This window comes from Hyperolius riggenbachi, chromosome 6 (assembly GCF_040937935.1).
Source record: "Hyperolius riggenbachi isolate aHypRig1 chromosome 6, aHypRig1.pri, whole genome shotgun sequence".
In the NCBI taxonomy this organism is placed as follows: domain Eukaryota; kingdom Metazoa; phylum Chordata; class Amphibia; order Anura; family Hyperoliidae; genus Hyperolius; species Hyperolius riggenbachi.
The window spans coordinates 10,619,067-10,640,675 of NC_090651.1; the positions used below are offsets into that span (position 1 = coordinate 10,619,067).

General features: G+C 48.1%; 2 protein-coding genes across 2 annotated transcripts in view; both read left to right on the forward strand.

Annotated features, from left to right (window-relative positions):
- TMEM201 (transmembrane protein 201) overlaps positions 1-12,631 on the forward strand; it is a 74,482-nt gene extending 61,851 nt beyond the window's left edge. Inside the window, 4 exon segments of the mRNA XM_068238832.1 lie at positions 1,693-1,731; positions 1,734-1,958; positions 5,052-5,189; positions 12,295-12,631. Coding sequence (XP_068094933.1) covers positions 1,693-1,731; positions 1,734-1,958; positions 5,052-5,189; positions 12,295-12,404 — 512 coding nt within the window. The 3' untranslated portion in view covers positions 12,405-12,631.
- A 7,220-nt stretch (positions 12,632-19,851) lies between these two features.
- The window catches only part of LOC137522020 (putative protein FAM47C), a 91,521-nt gene continuing 89,763 nt past the window's right edge, over positions 19,852-21,609 (forward strand). The window contains exon 1 of the mRNA XM_068242039.1: positions 19,852-19,979. Coding sequence (XP_068098140.1) covers positions 19,852-19,979 — 128 coding nt within the window. The remainder of the gene's footprint in view (positions 19,980-21,609) is intronic.

The following is a 21,609-nucleotide window of genomic DNA, read 5'->3' on the forward strand; positions in this document are numbered from 1 at the left end:
ATCAGCAGGTGAATTATGGGCGGGGTCGGGGTACCAGCAGGTGAATTATGGGCAGGGCGGGGTCGGGATATCAGCAGATGAATTATAGGCAGGGAGGGGCCTGGATATCAACAGATGAATTATGGGCAGGGAGGGGCCGGGATATCAGCAGATGAATTATGGGCAGGGAGGGGCAGGGATATCAGCAGGTGAATTATGGGCAGGGAGGGGCCAGGATATCAGCATGTGAATTATGGGAGGGGAGGGGCCAGGATATTGGCAGGTGAATTATGGGCAGGGACAGGATATCAGCAGGAGAATTATGGGCAGGGAGGGGCTAGGATATCAGCTGGTGAATTATGGGCAGGGAGGGGCCGGGATATCAGCAGGTGAATTATGGGCAGGGAGGGGCTGGGATATCAGGTGAATTATGGGCAGGGAGGGGCCGGGATATCAGCATTTGAATTATGGGCAGGGAGGGGCTGGGATATCAGCAGGTGAATGATGGGCAGGGAGGGGCCGGGATATCAGCAGGTGAATTATGGGCGGGGCCGGGATAATCGGCAGGTGACTTATGGGCAGGAGGGGCCGGGATATCAGCAGGTGAATTATGGGCAGGGCGGGGCCGGGATAATCGGCAGGTGACTTATGGGCAGGGCTGGGTTATATCCCTTATCTCGCTTCATATATAAAGTTCACTGATCTTTTGCTGGAAGACTTTGTACTATACCTGAGCTGCACACAAATAAACATATAAGCCTGCATATTAAAAACAACAAAGTTTTATATCTTGCTCCACTTTGCATAATGCGGACCTGAACTCAGAACTGCTCTAAAAGATAAGCAACAGCATAATGACCTTTAAAGAAAAACATTTGTTACAGCCGATACAAATCCTGCAATATATCTGCAGTGTGTCTACTTCCTGCTTTCATAGAAACAGATATATTATTAACATCCTGTATTTACAATGAGCTCTCTACTGTGGCAGTCAGCTGACACAGCTGAGGGATCAAATTACAACTTGTGCATGCATAGCCCGGCAGCACACACCCTCCGTTGCACTCCCACTGCCGGGAGTGTCCTGCGCCTGTGCCTGGTCTACTTAAACTGGTAAACTTTTAGCATTCATTTGGGTTTATTCTCCTGAATAAGTTACTGTAGTACATCCAGCATGGATCCCTTCCCCCGCTTAGTTGCAGGACCACTGCATTGCTTTGCAGCTCTGCCAGTGTGATTTAGCCCTTACACAGGGTGGTGCATTAAAAACCGGCCCTGGCTGACTGCCTGCTCCCGTGTCCCTGCACGCCTACTACCTGTGTGTGTGTGTGTGTGTGTGTGTGGGGGGGGGGGGGGGGGGGGGGGGGGGGGGGGGGGGGGGGGGGGGGGGGGGGGCGTTTCCATCTGTTTTATTGCAGCCCGGTGTCGCCTATATTCGCTGCTGTAGTGGTAACACTCTAATATGGCAGTAATACAGACTGCAAAAAATCCAAAGGCCACACCCACAGAGCAGGGGAGAGGACAGGCACGCAGGGATATTTGCATCATGCACTTGTGGCAGGCAACCGGTTCTCAATGCACCACCTTGTACTTCTCTATCAGCAGACACCACCTTGAATAATAAAAACAATTCCTGACGTTTTGCTGTGAAGTGTATCCTGTGGAATTATTAATTTTCAGCAATGTTAATATATTTTATATTTGTCATTTCAGATTACTATTCCCTGTTCTCCGGGAGCTACGCCGCGTCTCCCCTCCCTTCCCCACCCCATCCGTGGCCGGCTCAGCCACTTCTAGCTGTGGATCCTTGCATCAGCGACGCCCCCTGATCAGCCCTGCCCGCCTGAACCTGCAGGGACAGCGGCTGAGTTTATCCCCGACGCAGCTGGACAAGACACGTCACAGCTACGAGGACCATGCTTACCCCGACAGCAGCCTCTGCCCCCTGGAGTTCTCCAGCTACGTGGCCCCCAGCCTCAGTGAGTTCTCAGCTAGTGTGGTGGTCTGTGTCTGGGAGTTGTGGGTGGCGGCTGATTGGCCAGATTTTTATCTATCCTGTTCTGTAGATTTTATATAGGAATATGATCATGCCAGGACCCTGCCCCCCCCCCCCCCCCCCATGTACTGTATACATCTATTCTCCCCTGTAATCACCCACTGGTCACCTGTCAATCACCCATCAATCACCACCCTGTCACTGCCACCCATCGGATCAGACCCTAACCTGCCCCTTGCGGGCACCTGCCCACACCCTCAGATCGCCCTCAGACATCCCCCCCTCCCACATGCCCAGCCTTTTCGGTGGAAACCACTCCAAGTTTCCGAACGTAACATTTTTTGGGGGCCTTCTCCTTAACATGGGTCTAGTCAAAAAGAATGTATTGCGGTCTTATTGGTCTACGCACCCAATACATCACATGCCCATGTTTTCTGCTGCCATGTCCAGGTCACGATTTGAGAACATCCTGCGCTTCCTGCACTTCAGTGCCAATACAACCTGTCATCTAAGAGGCCACCCTGCTTATGACCGGTTCCACAAAATTCGGCCCCTCATAGACCACATGTCATCAAAATTTGCAGATGTCATTTTGAGGCATTTGGTTTCCAGACTACTCTTCACGGTTTAGGGCCCCTAAAATGCCAGGGCAGTATAGGAACCCCACAAGTGACCCCATTTTAGAAAGAAGACACCCCAAGGTAATCGGGTGTATGATGAGTTCATAGAAGATTTTATTTTTTGTCACAAGTTAGTGGAAATAACAATTTGTGAAAAAAAAAAAAAACAATAAATCAATTTCCGCTAACTTGTGACAAAGAATAAAATCTTCTATGAACTCACCATACTCCTAACGGAATACATTGGGGTGTCTTCTTTGTAAAATGGGATCACTTGTGGGGTTCCTAAACTGCCCTGGCATTTTAGGGGCCCTAAACCGTGAGGAGTAGTCTGGAAACCAAATGTCACAAAATGACCTGTGAAATCCTAAAGGTACTCATAGGACTTTGGGCCCCTTAGCGCACCTAGGCTGCAAAAAAAGTGTCACACGTGCTATCGCCATACTCAGGAGAAGTAGTATAATGTGTTTTGGGGTGTATTTTGGGTGGGAGAAATATCTCTGTAAATGGACAATTGTGCGTAAAAAAAAAAATCTCATTTACAGAGATATTTCTCCCACCCAGCATGGGTATGTGTAAAAATACACCCCAAAACACATTATACTACTTCTCCTGAGTACAGCGATACCACATGTGTGGCACTTTTTTGCAGCCTAACTGCGCTAAGAGGCCCAAAGTCAAATGAGCACCTTTAGGCTTTACAGGGGTGCTTACAATTTAGCACCACCCAAAATGCCAGGACAGTAAACACACCCCACAAATGACCCCATTTTGGAAAGTAGACACCCCAAAGTATTCAGAGAGGGGCATAGTGAGTCCGTGGCATATTTTTGTTTTTTATTATTATTTTTTTTTGGTCACAAGTTTGCAGAAATGGAAACTTTTTTTTTTGTTTTTATTTTTTGTCACAAAGTGTCATTTTCCGCTAACTTGTGACAAAAAATAAAATCTTCTATGAACTCACCATGCCGCTCAGTGAATAATTTGGGATGTCTTCTTTCCAAAATGGGGTCATTTGGGGGGGTATTTATACTATCCTGGAATTTTAGCACCTCATGAAACATGACAGGTGCTCAGAAAAGTCAGAGATGCTTCAAAATGGGAAAATTCACTTTTGGCACCATAGTTTGTAAATGCTATAACTTTTACCCAAACCAATAAATATACACTTATTGGATTTTTTTTTTATCAAAGACATGTAGCACGATAAATTTGGGCAAAAATTTATACAGAAATTTTACTTTATTTCAAAAAATGTCACCACAGAAAGTTAAATAATTTTTTTGACAAAAATCATGTCTTTTGATGAATATAATAAAAACTATAACATCGCAGCAGCAATCAAATAGCACCAAAAGAAAGCTGTATTAGTGACAAGAAAAGGAGGTAGAATTCTGTTCGATAGTAGGTTGTATGACCGAGCAATAAACCGTTAAAGCTGCAGTGGTCTGAGTGGGAAAAAAAGTGTCTTGTCCTTAAGTGGTTAAATGGCTAGCAGGGCTGGGTTCGGCCTACAGGCCTTGAGTTGACACCTGTGATGTAGATATCTAGTTTCAGGTAGCAGTTTAGGCATGAGGGCTGTATGGACACACTGTGCAGCTCAGGCTGGGAAGCATGTGCTGCGGTATGGAGAGAGGAGGGACAAGCACCAGCACAATGCAGGAACTTCCTCTGAAACAATAGGCAATAGAAGGTTGGGGGGGGGGGGTTATTGGCAAGGAAGTGGTTACAAGTATGGAATGGCAAATATAAAGAGTTAAGGCTGCATAGGCGGGACTGGCAAATATTCCAGGACCTGTGCCCAGTTATTAGGCGCTGATAACGTGACCAGGCATTGAGCGTCAAACCGCTCTATTTTCCATGCTTTATATGTACACAGACCAGTAGTACCAGCCAGACTTCATTTACCACATAAAATAATAGCTGAATATTTCAGGCTGTTAGCAGTCAGGCTTAAAGTGTACCAGAGAGAAATAATAATTTATACATACCGGAGGCTTCCTCCAGCCCCCTGCTCACGGATCACTCCCACGCCGTCGTCTTCCGCCTCCTCATTGTCAGAAGCCCCGATAGCTTGGCCAGTCTTTGCAAGCGCAGTGCGGCTGCGTGCGCCCCACACACCACCCCTCCCCGTCATGTCTTCACAGCTAGGAGCGTTCTGCGCCTGCGCAGTAGTACTGTGCAGGCACAGAGCAGTCACGGGACTGGAGCATGCGGTCAGGTAGCGCATGCGGGATGTCACGGCTGGCCAAGCTATCGGGGCTTTTAACGGGACAACGAGGAGGTGGCAAAGGACGGCGGGGGAGCGATCGGTGCAGAGGTGGCTGGTGGAAGCCCCAGATATGTATAAATCTTTTATTATTAGGGCCACTTTGAGTGGCGTCCCCGAGCTTGCTTGTGTAGCTCCAGTTTCCTGTACTGAAATAAGGTCTGACACAATTCCTGTCGCTCTGCAGATCACACAAAGACGACGCCTGAAGCCAGGAGTGAGTGCAGCAACACCACGCCCAGAAAAGAGGATAGCTCCTCCTACTCATCGGGCTGCCAAGTGGACACAACCACAGGCTTCCTGGATACCCCACCTGCCTGGAAAGGTGAGCAGCACCTCATGCTTATTGTGGCGTGACGGTGAATTAAAGCAAACTGGGTGAAACATTAGATACCTAAGGAGAGGCAAGCCTCTGGATCCTGTAGAGCAGTGCTTCTTAACTTTTTCAGCGCATGTACCCCCTTGCAGGTCATCCTTGAACCTGTGTACCCCCTATGTTTTTCATAAGCCGCAACATTCATAGACAAAGGTTGACCAAGAAATATACACAATTGGCAGCATTTGCCCCCAAGAGTCACTTAATTTGTCCCAATATACAAAAAATGAGCATTTCCTCACAAAATACACATAATGTGGCAGCGTTTCCCCCCAAATAAACAATGTGCCAATGTTTCCCTCAAAAACACATTACAGCACAGTTTCTCCACAAACTGCACATAATTAGGCAGCAGTTTCCCACAAAATAAACATAATTAGTAGCATTTCCCTCCCCCAAAAAAAATATAATTAGGCTTAAAGTGTACCCGAGGTGACATGAGATAAACATGTGTATGTACAGTACTAAACCTATTAATAACCAGGGTGTTTTACTTGTTTTATTTTGCTGCCTGAAATAGTTAATTTTAAGGCTGGAAATGGCAGCTTCTGTCTTGTCAGAACCTTGTCAGGAATATAGTAAACATCACTGATAAGCAAATTACCACCATAAAAGTTTTTTGTGGCAAAATACATTTTCTACATATTTCTGAGAGCAGATGGATAGAGAAAGGGTCAATATAGTTCATGTATTTTCATTTAGGAACACTTAATAGACTGCAACTGAGCAGGGACAACAAAACATTCAATCTACTTTCTAAATGTTTAAATATAAAATAAAATCCTGGGATGTCTTACAAAGTCATTTTTAGGAGTAGGAGGATAAATATAATTGTTTATCTCATCAGTTTATTTTCACCTCGGGTTCACTTTAAAGGCACACTATGGCGGAAAATTTAAAATATGTGCAAACATAAACAAATAAGTATGTTTTTTCCAGAGTAAAATGAGCCATAAATTACTTTTCTCCTATGTTGCTGTCACTTACAGTAGGCAGTAGAAATCTGACAGAAGTGACAGGTTTTGGACTAGTCCATCTCTCCATAGGGGATACTCAGCAAGGCTTTCATTCTTTATAAAGATATTCCCTAAAAAGGATTTAAATAATGATGCTGGCCAGCTTCCCTGCTTGCTACAGTTTTTTGGCAGTTGGACAGAGCAACTGCCATTCACTAAGTGCTTTTGAAAATAAATATATCCCTGAGAATCCCCTATGAAGAGATGGACTAGTCCAAAACCTGTCACTTTTCTACTACCTGCTATTAGTGACAGCAACATAGGAGAAAAGTAATTTATGGCTCATTTTACTCTGGAAAAATGTACTTCTTATTCGTACAGTGGTTTACTAAAGTATTCTGCCCCCTTTGAGTTTTCCACATTTTGTCACATTACTGCCACAAACATTAATCAATCATTTTATTGGAGTTATACGTGAAAGACCAATACAAAGTGGTGTACACGTGAGAAGTGGAATGAAAATCATACATGATTCCAAACATTTTTTACAGATCGATAACTGCAAAGTGGGGTGTGCATAATTATTCAGCCCCCTTTGGTCTGAGTGCAGTCAGTTGCCCATAGACATTGCCTGATGAGTGCTCATGACTAAATAGAGTGCACCTGTGTGTAATCTAATGTCAGTACAAATACAGCTGCTCTGTGAGGGCCTCAGAGGTTGTCTAAGGCCTGGTTCACACCAGAGGAGTTTTTCTGAGCGTTTTGAGTTTTTAAATCTGCTGCTAATGTTATCCTATGTGTCTGTGCACACTGGAGCAATGAGGTTTTGTAAAAAAAAAACCCATAGCATTACATTGGGAAGAGCTTTTGAAACCTCTAAAAGCTCTTCCCAATGTAATGCTATGGGGATTTTTACAAAACCTCATTGCTCCAGTGTGCACAGACACATAGGATAACATTAGCAGCAGATTTAAAAACTCAAAACGCTCAGAAAAACTCCTCTGGTGTGCACCAGGCCTAAGAGAATATTGGGAGGAACAACACTATGAAGTCCAAAGAACACACCAGACAGGTCAGGGATAAAGTTATTGAGAAATATAAAGCAGGCTTAGGCTACAAAAAGATTTCCAAAGCCTTGAACATCCCACGGAGCACTGTTCAAGCGATCATTCAGAAATGGAAGGAGTATGGCACAACTGTAAACCTACCAAGACAAGGCCGTCCACCTAAACTCACAGGCCGAACAAGGAGAGCGCTGATCTGAAATGCAGTCAAGAGACCCATGGTGACTCTGGACGAGCTGCAGAGATCTACAGCTCAGGTGGGGGAATCTGTCCATAGAACAACTATTAGTCATGCACTGCACAAAGTTGGCCTTTATGGAAGAGTGGCAAGAAGAAAGGCATTGTTAACAGAAAGCATAAGAAGTCCTGTTTGCCACAAGCCATGTGGGGGACACAGCAACCATGTGGAAGAAGGTGCTCTGGTTAGATGAGACCAAAATGGAACTTTTTGGCTAAAATTCAAAACGCTATGTGTGTCGGAAAACTAACACTGCACATCACTCTGAACACACCATCCCCACTGTCAAATATGGTGGTGGCAGCATCATGCTCGGGGGTGCATCTCTTCAGCAGGGACAGGGAAGCTGGTCAGAGTTGATGGGAAGATGGATGGAGCCAAATACAGGGCAAACTTGGAAGAAAACCTCTTGGAGTCTGCAAAAGACTTGAGATTGGGGTGGAGGTTCACCTTCCAGCAGGACAATGACCCTAAACATAAAGCCAGGGCAACAATGGAATGTATTAAAACAAAACCTATTCATGTGTTAGAATGGCCCAGTCAAAGTCCAGATCTAAATCCAAGCGAGAATCTGTGGCAAGATCTGAAAACTGCTGTTCACAAACGCTGTCCATCTAATCTGACTGAGCTGGAGCTGTTTTGCAAAGAGGAATGGGCAAGAATTTCAGTCTCTAGATGTGCAAAGCTGGTAGAGACATACCCTAAAAGACTGGCAGCTGTAATTGCAGCAAAAGGTGGTTCTACAAAGTATTGACTCAGGGGGCCGAATAATTACGCACACCCCACGTTGCAGTTATTTATTTTTTTAATTGCTTGGAATCATGTATGATTTTCATGCCACTTCTCACGTGTACACCACTTTGTGTTGGTCTTTCATGTGGAATTCCAGTAAAATTGATTCATGTTTTTTGACAGTAATGTGACAAAATGTGGAAAACTTCAAGGGGGCCGAATACTTTTGCAAACCACTGTATATGTTTGCACATATTTTAAATTTTAAATTTTTTCGCCATAGTGCCCCTTTAAAGAGACTCAGAGATGACATGAAGTCCAGCTCTGATACTTACCCAGGGCTTCCTCCCTCCCCATAAACACGTCTAAGTCCCACGCTGTCCTCCCGCAGTCTGCCGTTCAGCCGCGTGAGCTCCATTATCAGGCTCAGTGATTTCAGTCCAGGTCTACTGTGCATGCGCGGGAGGTCTGTGCATGCGCTGAAGACCGTGACTGGCATCGCCTGAACCTGTTACCGGGGCTCACCGTGGCTGAACGGCAGACTGCGGGAGGACGGCGTGAGACGTGTTTAAGGGGCGGGAGGAAGCCCCCGGGTAAGTATCAGAGCTGGACTTTGTCGTCTGAGTCTCTTTAACAAAAAACATTTAGGTATCGTTTCCCCAATAAAATATACTAGGTAGTGTTCCCCTTTAAACTTTTTTATGTCTCTTTCCTCCCAGTTAGTGCCTCCTATTATCCCCGGTGTCAGTGATGGAACCTAAAAATAAAGTACTCACCTGACAGGTGACTCCTCTCCTGTCCTCCAGCGCTGCCCTCCGACCTCCACTGCAGCAGCTCCGGCTGCTAATCTCCCTCACTAAGCTGACAGGCAGAGCAGGGCTACAGGAAAATGGAGGCTGAAGACACTCCAGTGCTGGGCTCCTGATGCCATTTTCCCGTAGCCCTTCTGCCGGAGTGCCACCAAAACTCACAGCTCTACCAGACACTGCACCTAAACACCTGGGGGCAAGATCCGCCATTTTGTCTGTGGCCCCTGGGGGACCCACTGACTGGTGCCGATGTACTCCCAGGGGTACGCAGACTCAAGGTTGAGTAACACTGCTGTAGAGGCTTCTCATGCTGTCCTCTGGACCTCCACCGCTACCTGGGAGCCTCCGGTACATCAGGGCCTCTGTTCTCTTCTGCACAGTATCATGGCCACGCCTGTGCAGTAGCGGCTCCAGCTTAGTGCGCAGGCGTGGCTGTACTCCCGCAGACACAGTGCAGCCGCACACGCGTCTGAAGAGAAGTGTGGCCCCAATGTTGATTTTCGACAAGCTCTGAATTCTTTAGGGCCTGGAGGACAGTGTGGGAATCCTCGATGGGGTCCAGAAGCTTCTCTCTTCTTAGGCAAATATGTCTTCAGTTCGGGTACAATTTAACGCTCATCTGAAGTGAGTGATATGGAGGCTGCTATATTCATTTCCTTATAAGCAATACCAGTTGCCTGGCAGTCCTGCTCATCCTCTGCCTCTATTGTCTAGTACACACACACGATGCAATTTTACATCAGATTGATGGACGAATTGATTATTTCCTACAGGTGCAATCTGATTTCCGATCGTTATTCTGATCAATTTTCCAATCATTTCTATACAAAATCGATCATAAAAATGATTGTAAATCAGATAGATGGAAAAATTGCATCGTGTGTACTAGGTATAATGCCTTGTACACACGATGAGATTTACTGCCAGATCGATTTACAACATGAACAGTCGGATTTCCGATCGATTTTTCCATAGCCGTTAACGTAAATCAGATCGGACATGTTGGAAATAATCGATCTGGCAGTAAATCTGCCAGAAAATCTCACACACTAGACATTATATTTTTGGGCTCTTCTCTCTGAAGTGTATTCTCCTGTCTCTGTAGAAACCACTAGAGGGCAGCATCGCCCGCATTACTGTCGCCCATAACCTCACCAACAATATACAGAGACTTCAGGCCAGACAGAAGTCCTGACTGTTCTGTATTCTCAGCTGAACTCCCAGGGGCAGTTAGGCCCGGTGCACACCAAAAACCGCTAGCAGATCCGCAAAATGCTAGCAGATTTTGAAACGCTTTTTCTTATTTTTCTGCAACGTTTCAGCTAGCGTTTTGCGGTTTTGTGAAGCGGTTTTGGTGTAGTAGATTTCATGTATTGTTACAGTAAAGCTGTTACTGAACAGCTACTGTAACAAAAAACACCTGGCAAACCGCTCTGAACTGCTGTTTTTCAGAGCGGTTTGCATTTTTTCTTTACTTAACATTGAGGCAGAAACGCATCCGCAATCCAAAATCTGCAGCAGCCCGGGAGTATGCGTTTCTGCAAAACGCCTCCCGCTCTGGTGTGCACCAGCCCATTGACATACATTACCCTAGCGGATCCGCACCCGCAAGCGGATCGCAAACCGCAGCCGAACCGCTCTGGTGTGCACTAGGCCTTATATCCCCATGAAAGGGCTATAATGGTACCTGTGCAGTATTCAGGTTCATGTGATGGTGCTCAAACATAGAACCCATAAACATATGTGGAAGATATCGATGGTTTACCTGATCTGCCACAAATTGAATAGTGTAACCATGAAGCTGTAATCTGCACCAGTCTTTCTGCTTATGATTGCTTTGGTAGACCGAGACGGGCAATGGGATTCTAATAATTCTGCTGAATGTAAATTACCCATATTTTATGCCGTATAAGATGATCCAGAATATAAGACACACCCAGGTTTTATAAGACAAGAACTAGGGGAAAATTAAATAAAAAATAAAAAAATATATATATATATATTTGTTCCAGGAGCAAGTTGTCCTCCCCTTATTGGCGTCCTCTTGTGTCCCCAGTGGGCCTTGTGTATCCCGCGTGTCTCCTACTCCCCCGCGAGAATCTTACCTAATCCATTGTATGACAGGAGTTGGATAGTCTCCCTAGGTGCAGCGATCAGGTGTGGTGTTAAGCTGGGCAGCTCTGTATCACCTGTAGTACAAAGATAAGAAAAGAAAAAAAACATAAATATGGCATAGGGCCCTATCCAGGACAGGTCTCACCTCCTTAGGAGGTGGCTGTACTTTGGTAACAGCCTGTAGTAGCGTTTGTCCCACTTGTCCCAGGTCTGATGAAACAGAGGGAGGACCTCGGCGAAACGTTGTCTGTGAATAAAAGCGATTTACTTTACCTATGATTCTGCGCTGTCCATAGCATATGCTGCCAGCAACCTAGCGGCAGTACAGCATTATTTTTCAGCAGCTATCGCTCCCTGAGGTTTTACTACTCTGTGTGCTAGTGACCAGTGAGTAGAGCGTACTGCTCCCAATTGGGGCCTCCTTGTAAGCCTGGAATACATGATGGGGATACCATCACCGCTGCCAGAGGGAAGGACGTCCACCTCCACTGCTGCAGCCAAGTGGGACTTAAAGGGAACCTAAACTGAGAAGGACATGGATTTTTCCTTTTAAAAATAATACCAGTTGCCTGACTCTCCTGCTGATCCTGTGTCTCTAATAGTTTTAACCACAGCCCCTCAACAAGCATGCAGATCAGGTGTTCTGACTGAAGTTAGACTGGATTAGCTGCATGCTTGTTTCAGGTGTGTGATTCAGACACTACTGCAAACAAAGATCAGCAGGACTTCCAGGCAACTGGTATTGTTTAACAGGAAACATCCATATCCCTCTCAGTTTAGGTGCACTTTAAGAAGGTGAGATCTGTCCTGGATAGGGCCCTACGCCATATTTACACAATATCTGAGAGTGATTTTTTTCTTATCTTTACCCAATCCATGGCTCCCTCGGCGATGGCAGACCTCTATTCTCCTGCACTCCTCCCCAGTGATGGCTTCTGATGACATGATCAGCAAAGGCCAACACTAGAGGAGATGTGTAGGAGAGGAGAGGTCTGCAATCGCTGAGAGAGCCATGGATTAGGTAATAAAGTCTGCTGTTGGTATTACACAGATGCTGATTTCTTGCGTTCTCTCCCTGTAGGCTGTCCTATGACCGGTGTTGGTGTTTCATGGATACTGATTCCTTGTGTTCTCTTGCAGGCTGGGGAGGCATGACGCTCCTGCGGTGGCTTTTGGTGTTGAGTCTGACTGGCAACGTCCTGTTCGCTTCCCTTTACGTTTCCAGAATCGTCTACCGACCTCAAATGTAAATAGCCCCGCCCCCCTCTCTGAGCCGCATGTCACTTCTGACACTGCCGGACCAACACTGGTGCTGCCCCCTGGCTGCTGCGCGGGCTCCTGCGCCCGCTCCAAACCAACCATGTCTGTATGATAAGGACTCTGTTCTGTGTATCGGGGCCATGCGAGCCTCTGGTGCTTTGTTCATTGTTCCACATTAGGAGAGAAGACTGTGTTATGTAATAAAACAGAAAACTGATCTGTGGCTGGTTTTAATCTGTGTCCTCTGCTCACCGCTGTGCCCGGATGGAAGAGAAAATACTACAGCACCCAGAACCGCCTAATGTATACCTGTCCAGAGCCCCTTAAAGTGTCCCCGAGGTGGATTGGGGGGCGGGGCAGAGGCATGTTCCCTGCTCCGTGCCTCTGTGTCCTCTCCACGGCGCCCTTCCCCACTCCTGAAAAACGCCCCCTCACTCTTCTCATTGGCCCTTCAGAGTTGTATCCCACCCCTTTGTCGGTGATTGCGATCAGAAAAAAATTGAATTGCACTGGTGGAAAAACTGCCCTGCAATTTGCATGCTAATTGTGGTGCTGTTGTGCTCTGCCAAATGCGACTGATGCGCTTTTTGGAGCGCGTTGCAGCAAGTGGAAAAGGAGCCTTAGGGGTGGGACTCACTACAGACGCTTTGCAGCAAATCGCAGAAATGCCGCGACCTCACGATTCTCGGGAGCGTTTGCGATTTGGCTACTGAAACTGTTGATGCGATCACTCCAGGATCACTTACAAAATGCTGCAAGCCGTGTTTTGTGATTGAAAGGCTGCTAGCGGGACCATCCCCACAGAGATCCACTGACATACCGCTTCGCTGAAGCTCCGTGAAGCTGCCCCCCTACAAACAGCACAAATAAAAATGCCATTATGCTTGGTTAGTGCTACGCTTGTGCTGTAAAAATTAAAGAGAATCTGTATTGTTAAAATCGCACAAAAGTAAACATACCAGTGCGTTAGGGGACATCTCCTATTACCCTCTGTCACAATTTCGCCGCTCCCCGCCGCATTAAAAGTGGTTAAAAACAGTTTTAAAAAGTTTGTTTATAAACAAACAAAATGGCCACCAAAACAGGAAGTAGGTTGATGTACAGTATGTCCACACATAGAAAATACATCCATACACAAGCAGGCTGTATACAGCATTCCTTTTGAATCTCAAGAGATCATTTGTGTGTTTCTTTCCCCCTGCATCTCTCATCCACTGAAGTTTCAGGCTGCTCTTTTCTTCCTGCAAACAGCTTTGCCCTTGTCTGTAATTCCTCAGTATGTGAAAGCCCAGCCAGCTCAGAGGAAGATTTATCCAGCTTGTAAAAGATGAGAGAAGCTGCCCTAATCTAAATAATACACAGGCAGTGTGCAGAGAGGGGCCTGGATGGGGGAGTTCATAGCAGAACCACAACACTGAAGAACTTGGCAGCCTTCCAGACACAGGCCGAACAAGTCTGACAGGGGAAAGATATATTGATTTATTACAGAGACTGTTATAGTAGAAAGTGCTGCAGTAAGCCAGAACACATTAGAATAGCTTTTGGAACTTGTAGGATGATAAAAAACAGGATGCAATTTTTGTTACGGAGTCTCTTTAAGATAATAGCGCTTATGTTATCCAAAGCAATAAAATCACCCAGCCCCCGTACAACAATCTACAGACATGAAACTGGAATGCATGGGTAGTGCTGAACATGTGCTCATTTGTGTTGCAAAAATCATCTTTCCATCTTTTTATTTTTTGAGATGGTCACGTTTTTATAAAGGTCAAAAGTTCACTCAGCCCCTCCTCTCCACATCATCGCAAAAGGCTGAGTGAACTTTTGACCTTTTGTAAAAATATGAATCTCTCAAAAACTATAAAAGATAGAGGGTCTGTTCACACTACAAGAGCTTTTCTAAGCGCTTAGTGATTTTAAAAGCTCTTGCTAATGTTATCCTATGTGTGTGATCCCACTGGAGCAATGTGATTGTGTAAAAGTCCCCCATAGCATTGCATTAGCAAGAGCTTTTCAAATCTCTAGCGCTTAAAAAGCTCGCTGGATCCACACTATAAGCGCTTTTGTGAGCGCCTGTGATTGCTGAGAGCTTTTTCCCATTCACTTTCATTAAAATCACAGTAAACAAAAAATCACATAAAATATATAAAATAAAGATTTTAAGTGATTTTTAACGTAATTTTAATGAAAGTGAATGGGAAAAAAAGCGCTCAGCAATTACAAGCGCTCACAAAAGCGCTTATAGTGTGCGTCCAGCCTTAGGCCCGGTTTACATTAGCGTTCCAGGTCCGGCTTCCCCGGACCCACAACGCTGCGTACACAGCGGATGGTGAATGGATACATTGTTAATCAATGTATCCATTCACACTCGTGCGCCGTCCGGATCCGATCCGGGAACGCAGCTCCGGGACGATCCGGCTTTTTTTCCAACATGCGCTATTTTTCAGTCTGTCGCGGTGCGGCTGCAGACCCGGACCGGATCCTGACCCGAACATGCGGCCATGCTGTGCAATGGGAAACGGATGTTTCTCATCACACTGGCAATAGGACCGGATGCTTCCAGCACCGGTCCTATGCCACTTGGGGGGCCCGGACTACACGCCGGTATCCCCCATGCTTGTGGTGCCTTTCTGGCACTGCAATGTATCTAGTTCCGGCTACTTTATTGTAGCCGGAACTGATACATGCATCCGACGCAACTTGTGGCCACCGCAGAGACCCGTACGGTCTCTTTGCGGCCCCCGGACACTTGCGGACTCGAACCGCAAGTGTGAATGGGGCCTTAGTGTCGGCCTCCCCTTGTGCATTTTCTGCACAGGAAAACTGCAACCAATGTTAATAAATCTGCTAGTTCACACTTGAATTCTTTTTTGGCATGCAGAAAAACAACTGACAGAAATGCGCAAAACAGTCAGACACCTCATGAAGAAAAACTGACTGGTGGAGACAGGCCCTTATAACTGAAAGAATGTAAATATTAAACATCGCACGTAAACCACATGGCAGAGGACGCACGGTTTCTGCACAGACAAGTATGCTCCTAGCATTAGGCGTTTCGGCTGCTCTCTGCCACTTTCTTCAATTGCTTTCAGGTAACTTCATATCACTTTCAGACGGTAGGCTGAACTGTGCCCTCGCCAAGCAGTTCAGTGTCCCGTCCTGCGGTTCAGACTTAGAAAACCGTGCATGCGTAGGAGGGTCACGCTGGCCGCAGTGATGACGCCCATCAAGGAAGTGTTTGCCCGACACGCAGCCCAAGTGCTGCCAGTAACTGTGCTGCCAGCGGCACCAAGAGAGCAGCCAGGAGGACACTGGGGGACCTCGCGGCCTACGGCGGGCTGGAGGAAGCCCCAGGTAAGTGAAATTTTTTATTTTGGCTATGGGACCCATTAGGAGCAGTTAAAAACCAGGAACACCAAGAGCCCCAATAGTGTAATATGTACTGGTAAATGGTTACTAGATAGAGTAAATATTAATACTCACAAACTAGGGTTACCATTAGGCAACCACTGTAAAAGCAGGTGGGGAGAATTTCCTGACCCCACTCAGGAATAAGGAGTCGCTCTCTGTAGATGAGAAAAAGGGGGTTCAACCCTCCACCCAGGGTGGACTCAATATTATGCAGGAGAACAGAGGTGCCAAAAGGATCAAAGGAAGCTAAATGAGCTTAGGGCCCTTTCACACCAGAGGGATTTTTCGGCGTTTTAACGCCACGGCCAAAGTTGGCGTTTTGCTAGGTAAAAGAAAGTCCATAGACTTTCATTTTACCTTTCACATCTAACTCGGCGTTTTGGAGCGTTGCGTTTCAACGCTCCCAGGAGCTTTTTCAGGGCTGTTTACAGCCGAAGTTGGCTGTTGGCGTTTCAATGATAGTCAATGGAAAACGCCAACTTCAGCGTTTTCAAAGCGTTTTACAGCTATCTTGTTCACTTATTTTTATAGAAGAAAAAAAAAAAGGACGTTTTCATATGGGCTGTAAAACTCTTTCAAAACGCTTTGAAAACGCTATGTATTGGCGTTAAGCAAAAGGCTGACTTTCAGCCTTTTCTACCGCAGCCTTCTTGGTAAATAGAGGAGGTAGTGTAGGACTTACCTCCTCCAAGTAGAGGTGTCTGGCTTTTCTACTGACTACATATGCTATTGCTCCGTTGTTGCCTGATGAAGCGGGATAAAACCTGCGAAACGCATTGCATATTTGGAGTTCATAAATAAAATATATTGACTGTCTTTACTACAGTCGTGTGTCTGCTTGGAGGAGGTAAGTCCACCACTACCTCCTCTATTTACCAAGAACTTTAAGCTCATTTAGCTTCCTTTTATCCTTTTGGCGCCTCTATTCTCCTGCATAACATTAGGAGCGGTTGTTCATCAAAGGGCTCCATAAAACTGCCTCTCCCCACAATCCACACAAATAAAAATGCCACCATGTTTCGTTAGTGCTACAAAAATTAAGATTTGTGCTGCTTTCATTTTGAAGAAAATAGCGCTTATTATTGCCAAAACCATCCCATCACCCAGCCCCCGCACAACAATCTACAGACATGAAACTGGTATATATGGGTAGTGTTGTGCATATGTGCTCATTTGTACTGCAAAAATCATCTTTCTGGGCTGATTCACACTATGGCTGGATATTGCCGGGGAATTATATTGAGTCAGTAACTTGCAGGGCAGCAGGAAAAGTTCTGGAAACTTGTATCAGTTCCCCTCAGACTGGCTGTGACGTGACGGAACGTGTCCCGCGCGCTCCTCGCGGCCGTTACAATGTTGCAGGTCGGGGTCACACTCGGGGCAGAGCCTGCTGAACTTTTCGTGACTCCATGTGGGCGTGGCCTTGTAGCTTCACTGACAAGCTGTGGGCGTTGCACAGCCTGATTGCGCCAATGCACGGGCACAGCTGTGGGCGTGTCTAGCCGTGTTGGTGGAATACAGCAGTTTAGCGTTCAGACGTATTTGTGTCTGAAATATAGCAGCATGGCGGGGGCGTATTTGGTTGTATCACAGCACATGGGAGGGGCGTGTCCGGGCCTGTAGTGTTTGAGTATCCAGAAGCATGGCAGTGGGCGTACCCGGCTGCGGGAGGTGTGTCTAGCTATGACTGCACAGTGGGGAGCGTGTCTGGCACTGGTAGGCGTGTACATGACGGTAATACACCAGCACTGCGGGGGCGTTCCCGTGCTCAGTGGGCGGGGCTGGCAGGCATGCATAGTGCGGAAAGGCGCGTATTTAGCGCTGGTGGACGTGGCTAGCAGATATGTACAGTGCGGGAGGCGTGTGTCTGGCGCTGGTGGGCGGGGCTGGCAGTCCTGGGTACTGCGGGAGGCGTGTGTCTGGCGCTGGTGGGCAGGGCTGGGAGGCATGTGTGTAATGCAGAAGGCGTGCATTTAGCGCTTGTGGGCGGGGCTAGCAGGCATGTACAGTGCGGGAGGCGTGTGTCTGGCGCTGGTGGGCGTGGCTAGCAGTCCTGTACAGTGCAGGAGGCGTGTGTCTGGCGCTGGTGGGCGGGGCTAGCAGTCATGAGCGGTAGAGATGGGAAGTTCGGATCTTTTCAATGATCCGGATGATTCGAATCGGATCATTGAAAAGATCCGGATCTTTGATCCGAATCTCGGATCATTTTACTACCGAAGCATTCGGGGTGAGATGACTAGCAGGACAGGTCTTTCCCTGCTGTGGACAGGAGAAGGAGAGGGGGGTGGACACACAGAGAGAAGGGGAGAAGATGGACAGAGGGCAGGGAGTGGACAGAGATGGGAGGAGGGACGAGCAGAGAGCAGAAATGTTTGTGCACACAATACCCACATGCAGCAATCATATGCTTTACATGTATTTATTTCACCTATATGCTCATCTGTGTACTTTCCATGCAAACGTCACACAGTGAAGGAAAGCATTCCCCGAAGATAAGTGCAGCTGTTTAGTGCTGAGTGCAGGAGGATCATATTACGCTGCAATCACAGTGCCTGCAAAGTTACTGAGCTGTGCTGAGCCAAAAGCTAAATGTGATCACTGTGCAGCACTACGGAACAGCCAGCCTATAATGAGAAGCACGTTTCAGCCAGTATGTGTGCTCTACACATATCTGGCAGTGGCACCCATGTCCCCTCTCTCTCATCTACCTGTCCCTGGCTCCCATGCAACAGAGCGATCCATCTCTGCTCTGCTTCCAAGACCCCGCTGCCCGCTGAGAGGGGGCGTGTCGCTCCTGGCCCCGCCCCTTTTGCGATCCGAATCGTTCATTTTGATGATTGGGATGATCGACTCATTAAATAGATTCGGATCAAAGATCCGAATCGTTCATGATCCGGACAACACTAATGAGCGGTGCGGGAGGATTGGAGCCGTTATCCCGGGCAGAGACGATGGCAGATCGGGCAGAGGACACCCTGGGGCCGCCTCCGGAGAAGCCGCCGTACTCGTACGTAGCTCTGATCACGCTGGTGCTGGAGGAGAGCCCGGACAGGCGGCTGACCCTGAGCAGCATCTATGAGGCCATCCAGCGGCGCTTCCCCTATTACTCCCGGCTGGAAGGGAAGAGCTGGCAGAACAGCATCCGCCACAACCTCAGCCTGAACGAGTGCTTCATCCGCCTGCCCCGCCAGCCCGGACAGAAGGGCAGCCATTGGGCGCTGCACCCCGAATACCGAGATATGTTCCCGCAGCGTGACTACCGCAGGAGGAGGAGGCTGGCAGCGCTGCCCCCCTTCCGCTACCAGCTGCCGCCCGGGCACTACCCCCTGATCAGTGGCCCCTGGAGGCCCGGGCCCCCCTTCTACTTCACCGGACCTCCCCCTCATCTCTATCCCAGCCAGGGGGAGATGCCCAGCCCACCCTACTGGGACCCCGAGCTGCAGTATGGGGCGATGGTGCCCACCAGGATGGAAGTCTACCCCCAACACCCACTACCTCCCTGCGGCTTCCGATCTCTTCTCAGCTGTGAGCATGACAAGGAGGAGGTGCCAACCTCCAGCGATGCCAACCCCGATCCTCTGCTGTGATCAGTGCCAGCTACTGACTCTGCCAACCTCCAGCGATGCCAACCCCGATCCTCTGCTGTGATCAGTGCCAGCTACTGACTCTGCCAACCTCCAGCAATGCCAACCCCGACACTCTACTGTGATCAGTGCCAGCTACTGACTGCCAACTTCCAGCAGTGCCAACCCTCTGCTGTAACTAGTGCCAGCTACTGACTGCCAACTTCCAGCAGTGCCAACCCTCTGCTGTGATCAGTGCCAGCTACTGACTCTGCCAACCTCCAGCGATGCCAACCCTGATACTCTACTGTGATCAGTGCCAACTACTGACTATGCCAACCTCCGGCGATGCCAACCCGATACTCTGCTGTGATCAGTGCCAGCTACTGACTATGCCAACCTTCAGCAGTGCCGACCCTCTGCTGTGATCAGTGCCTTCTACTGACTCTGCCAACCTCCAGCGATGCCAACCCCGACCCTCTGCTGTGATCAGTGCCAGCTCCTGACTCTGCCAACCCAGACCCTCTACAGTGATCAGTGCCAGCTACTGACTCCGCCAACTTCCAGCAGTGCCAACCCAGACCCTCTACAGTGATCAGTGCCAGCTACTGACTCTGCCAACCTCCAGCAATGCCAACCCCGACCCTCTGCTGTGATCAGTGCCAGCTACTGACTATGCCAACCTCCAGCAATGCCAACCCCGACCCTCTCTGTGATCAGTGCCAGCTACTGACTCTGCCAACCTCCAGCGATTCCAACCCTCTCCTGTGATCAGTGCCAGCTACTGACTCTGCCAACCTCCAGCGATTCCAACCCTCTCCTGTGATCAGTGCCAGCTACTGACTCTGCCAACCTCCAGCGATGCTAACCCCGACCCTCTGCTGTGATCAGTGCCAGCTACTTACTCCGCCAACTCCCAGCAGACCCTCTCCTGTTATCAGTGCCTGACTGTGCCAATCTCCAGCAGTGCCAACCCTATCCCTGGATCAGTGCCTGCTACTGATTGTGCCAACCCCCAGCAATGCCAACCTTGTCCCTGGATCAGTGCCTGCTACTGACTGTGCCAACCCCATATAATCTGTGCCAACCTGATCCCTTGCTGTGATCAGTGCTGGCTACTGACTGCCTTCTCCATTTCATCATCCACTGGTGCCAACCCTCTCCTGTTATCAGTGCCTGCTACTGACTGTGCCAACCTCCATATCATCTTCTGGTGCCACTTCACTGTACCAACCTCCAGCAGTGCCAACCTACTCCTGTGATCATTGACTGTGCCACCTCCATTGCTTCATCATGATCTACTGGCACTTCCACCATATTCCTGTACCAGCTGAGTAACTTGGAACACTTCACCATCTACCGGCACTGCTGCCACCTTCACCACCTTGTGCCAGCTGACCGCACCACCTTCAGCCCATCTCCTCATGTTCTCCTGGTACTCTCACTCCCAGCATCTTCACGTAACAGCTTGTTGGCCAGTGTAAGAAAGTCTCGCCTCTGCGGGCACCAACCTATCCTCCTGCCCGCGTCCTCTCTGGCATCACATCTGTGGCATTTCCAATGTCGTCCTTCTCCTTGTGCCAACTCTGTTACCCCTCTACCAGCCTATGTCACCCCCTTCTTTACTGCTTGCACTCTTTGCTACCCTGGCAGCCATCCTTAGCTGCCCACATGCAGCATTCTAACAGCTCTGGATTCTTATGTAACACAACTGTGCCACGAGGCATTCCGTCTGAGACCACCAATGTGAGTGAGACCCTCACAGTTCAGCACTATGAATGGGGGTAGTTCAGTCATTGGTTAGAGTCTGAAGCCAATAAATCGTTCTTTTTATTTACCTTTCCTTTTTAGCAATATCAGCAAAGATGGTTCGCCGCATTCCCGCGGCCGTACGAGGTCTTTAGCCCTTCAAAATCCCTGGGGCAACAATCCACCATTGCTTCCCGGAGGAGGCAGAGCTTTTCACGGTAGCTCTGCCTCCAGTTTAGTCAATCAGCGCTGATCGCCGCCTGTCCCCGCCCTTCTCAGTGAAAGAAGACTGAGAGGGGAGAGGCGTTGGTCAGCACTGATTGACTAAACTGGAGGCGGAGCTACAGCGAAAAGCTCTGCCTCCCCTGGGCAGCAAAAATCCACGACTTCGAAAGTCATCGGATTTTGCCCCTGGGATTTCGGGGGGATAAAGACTTTGTTTTGCCGCGGGGATGTGGCGAATTATCTTTAC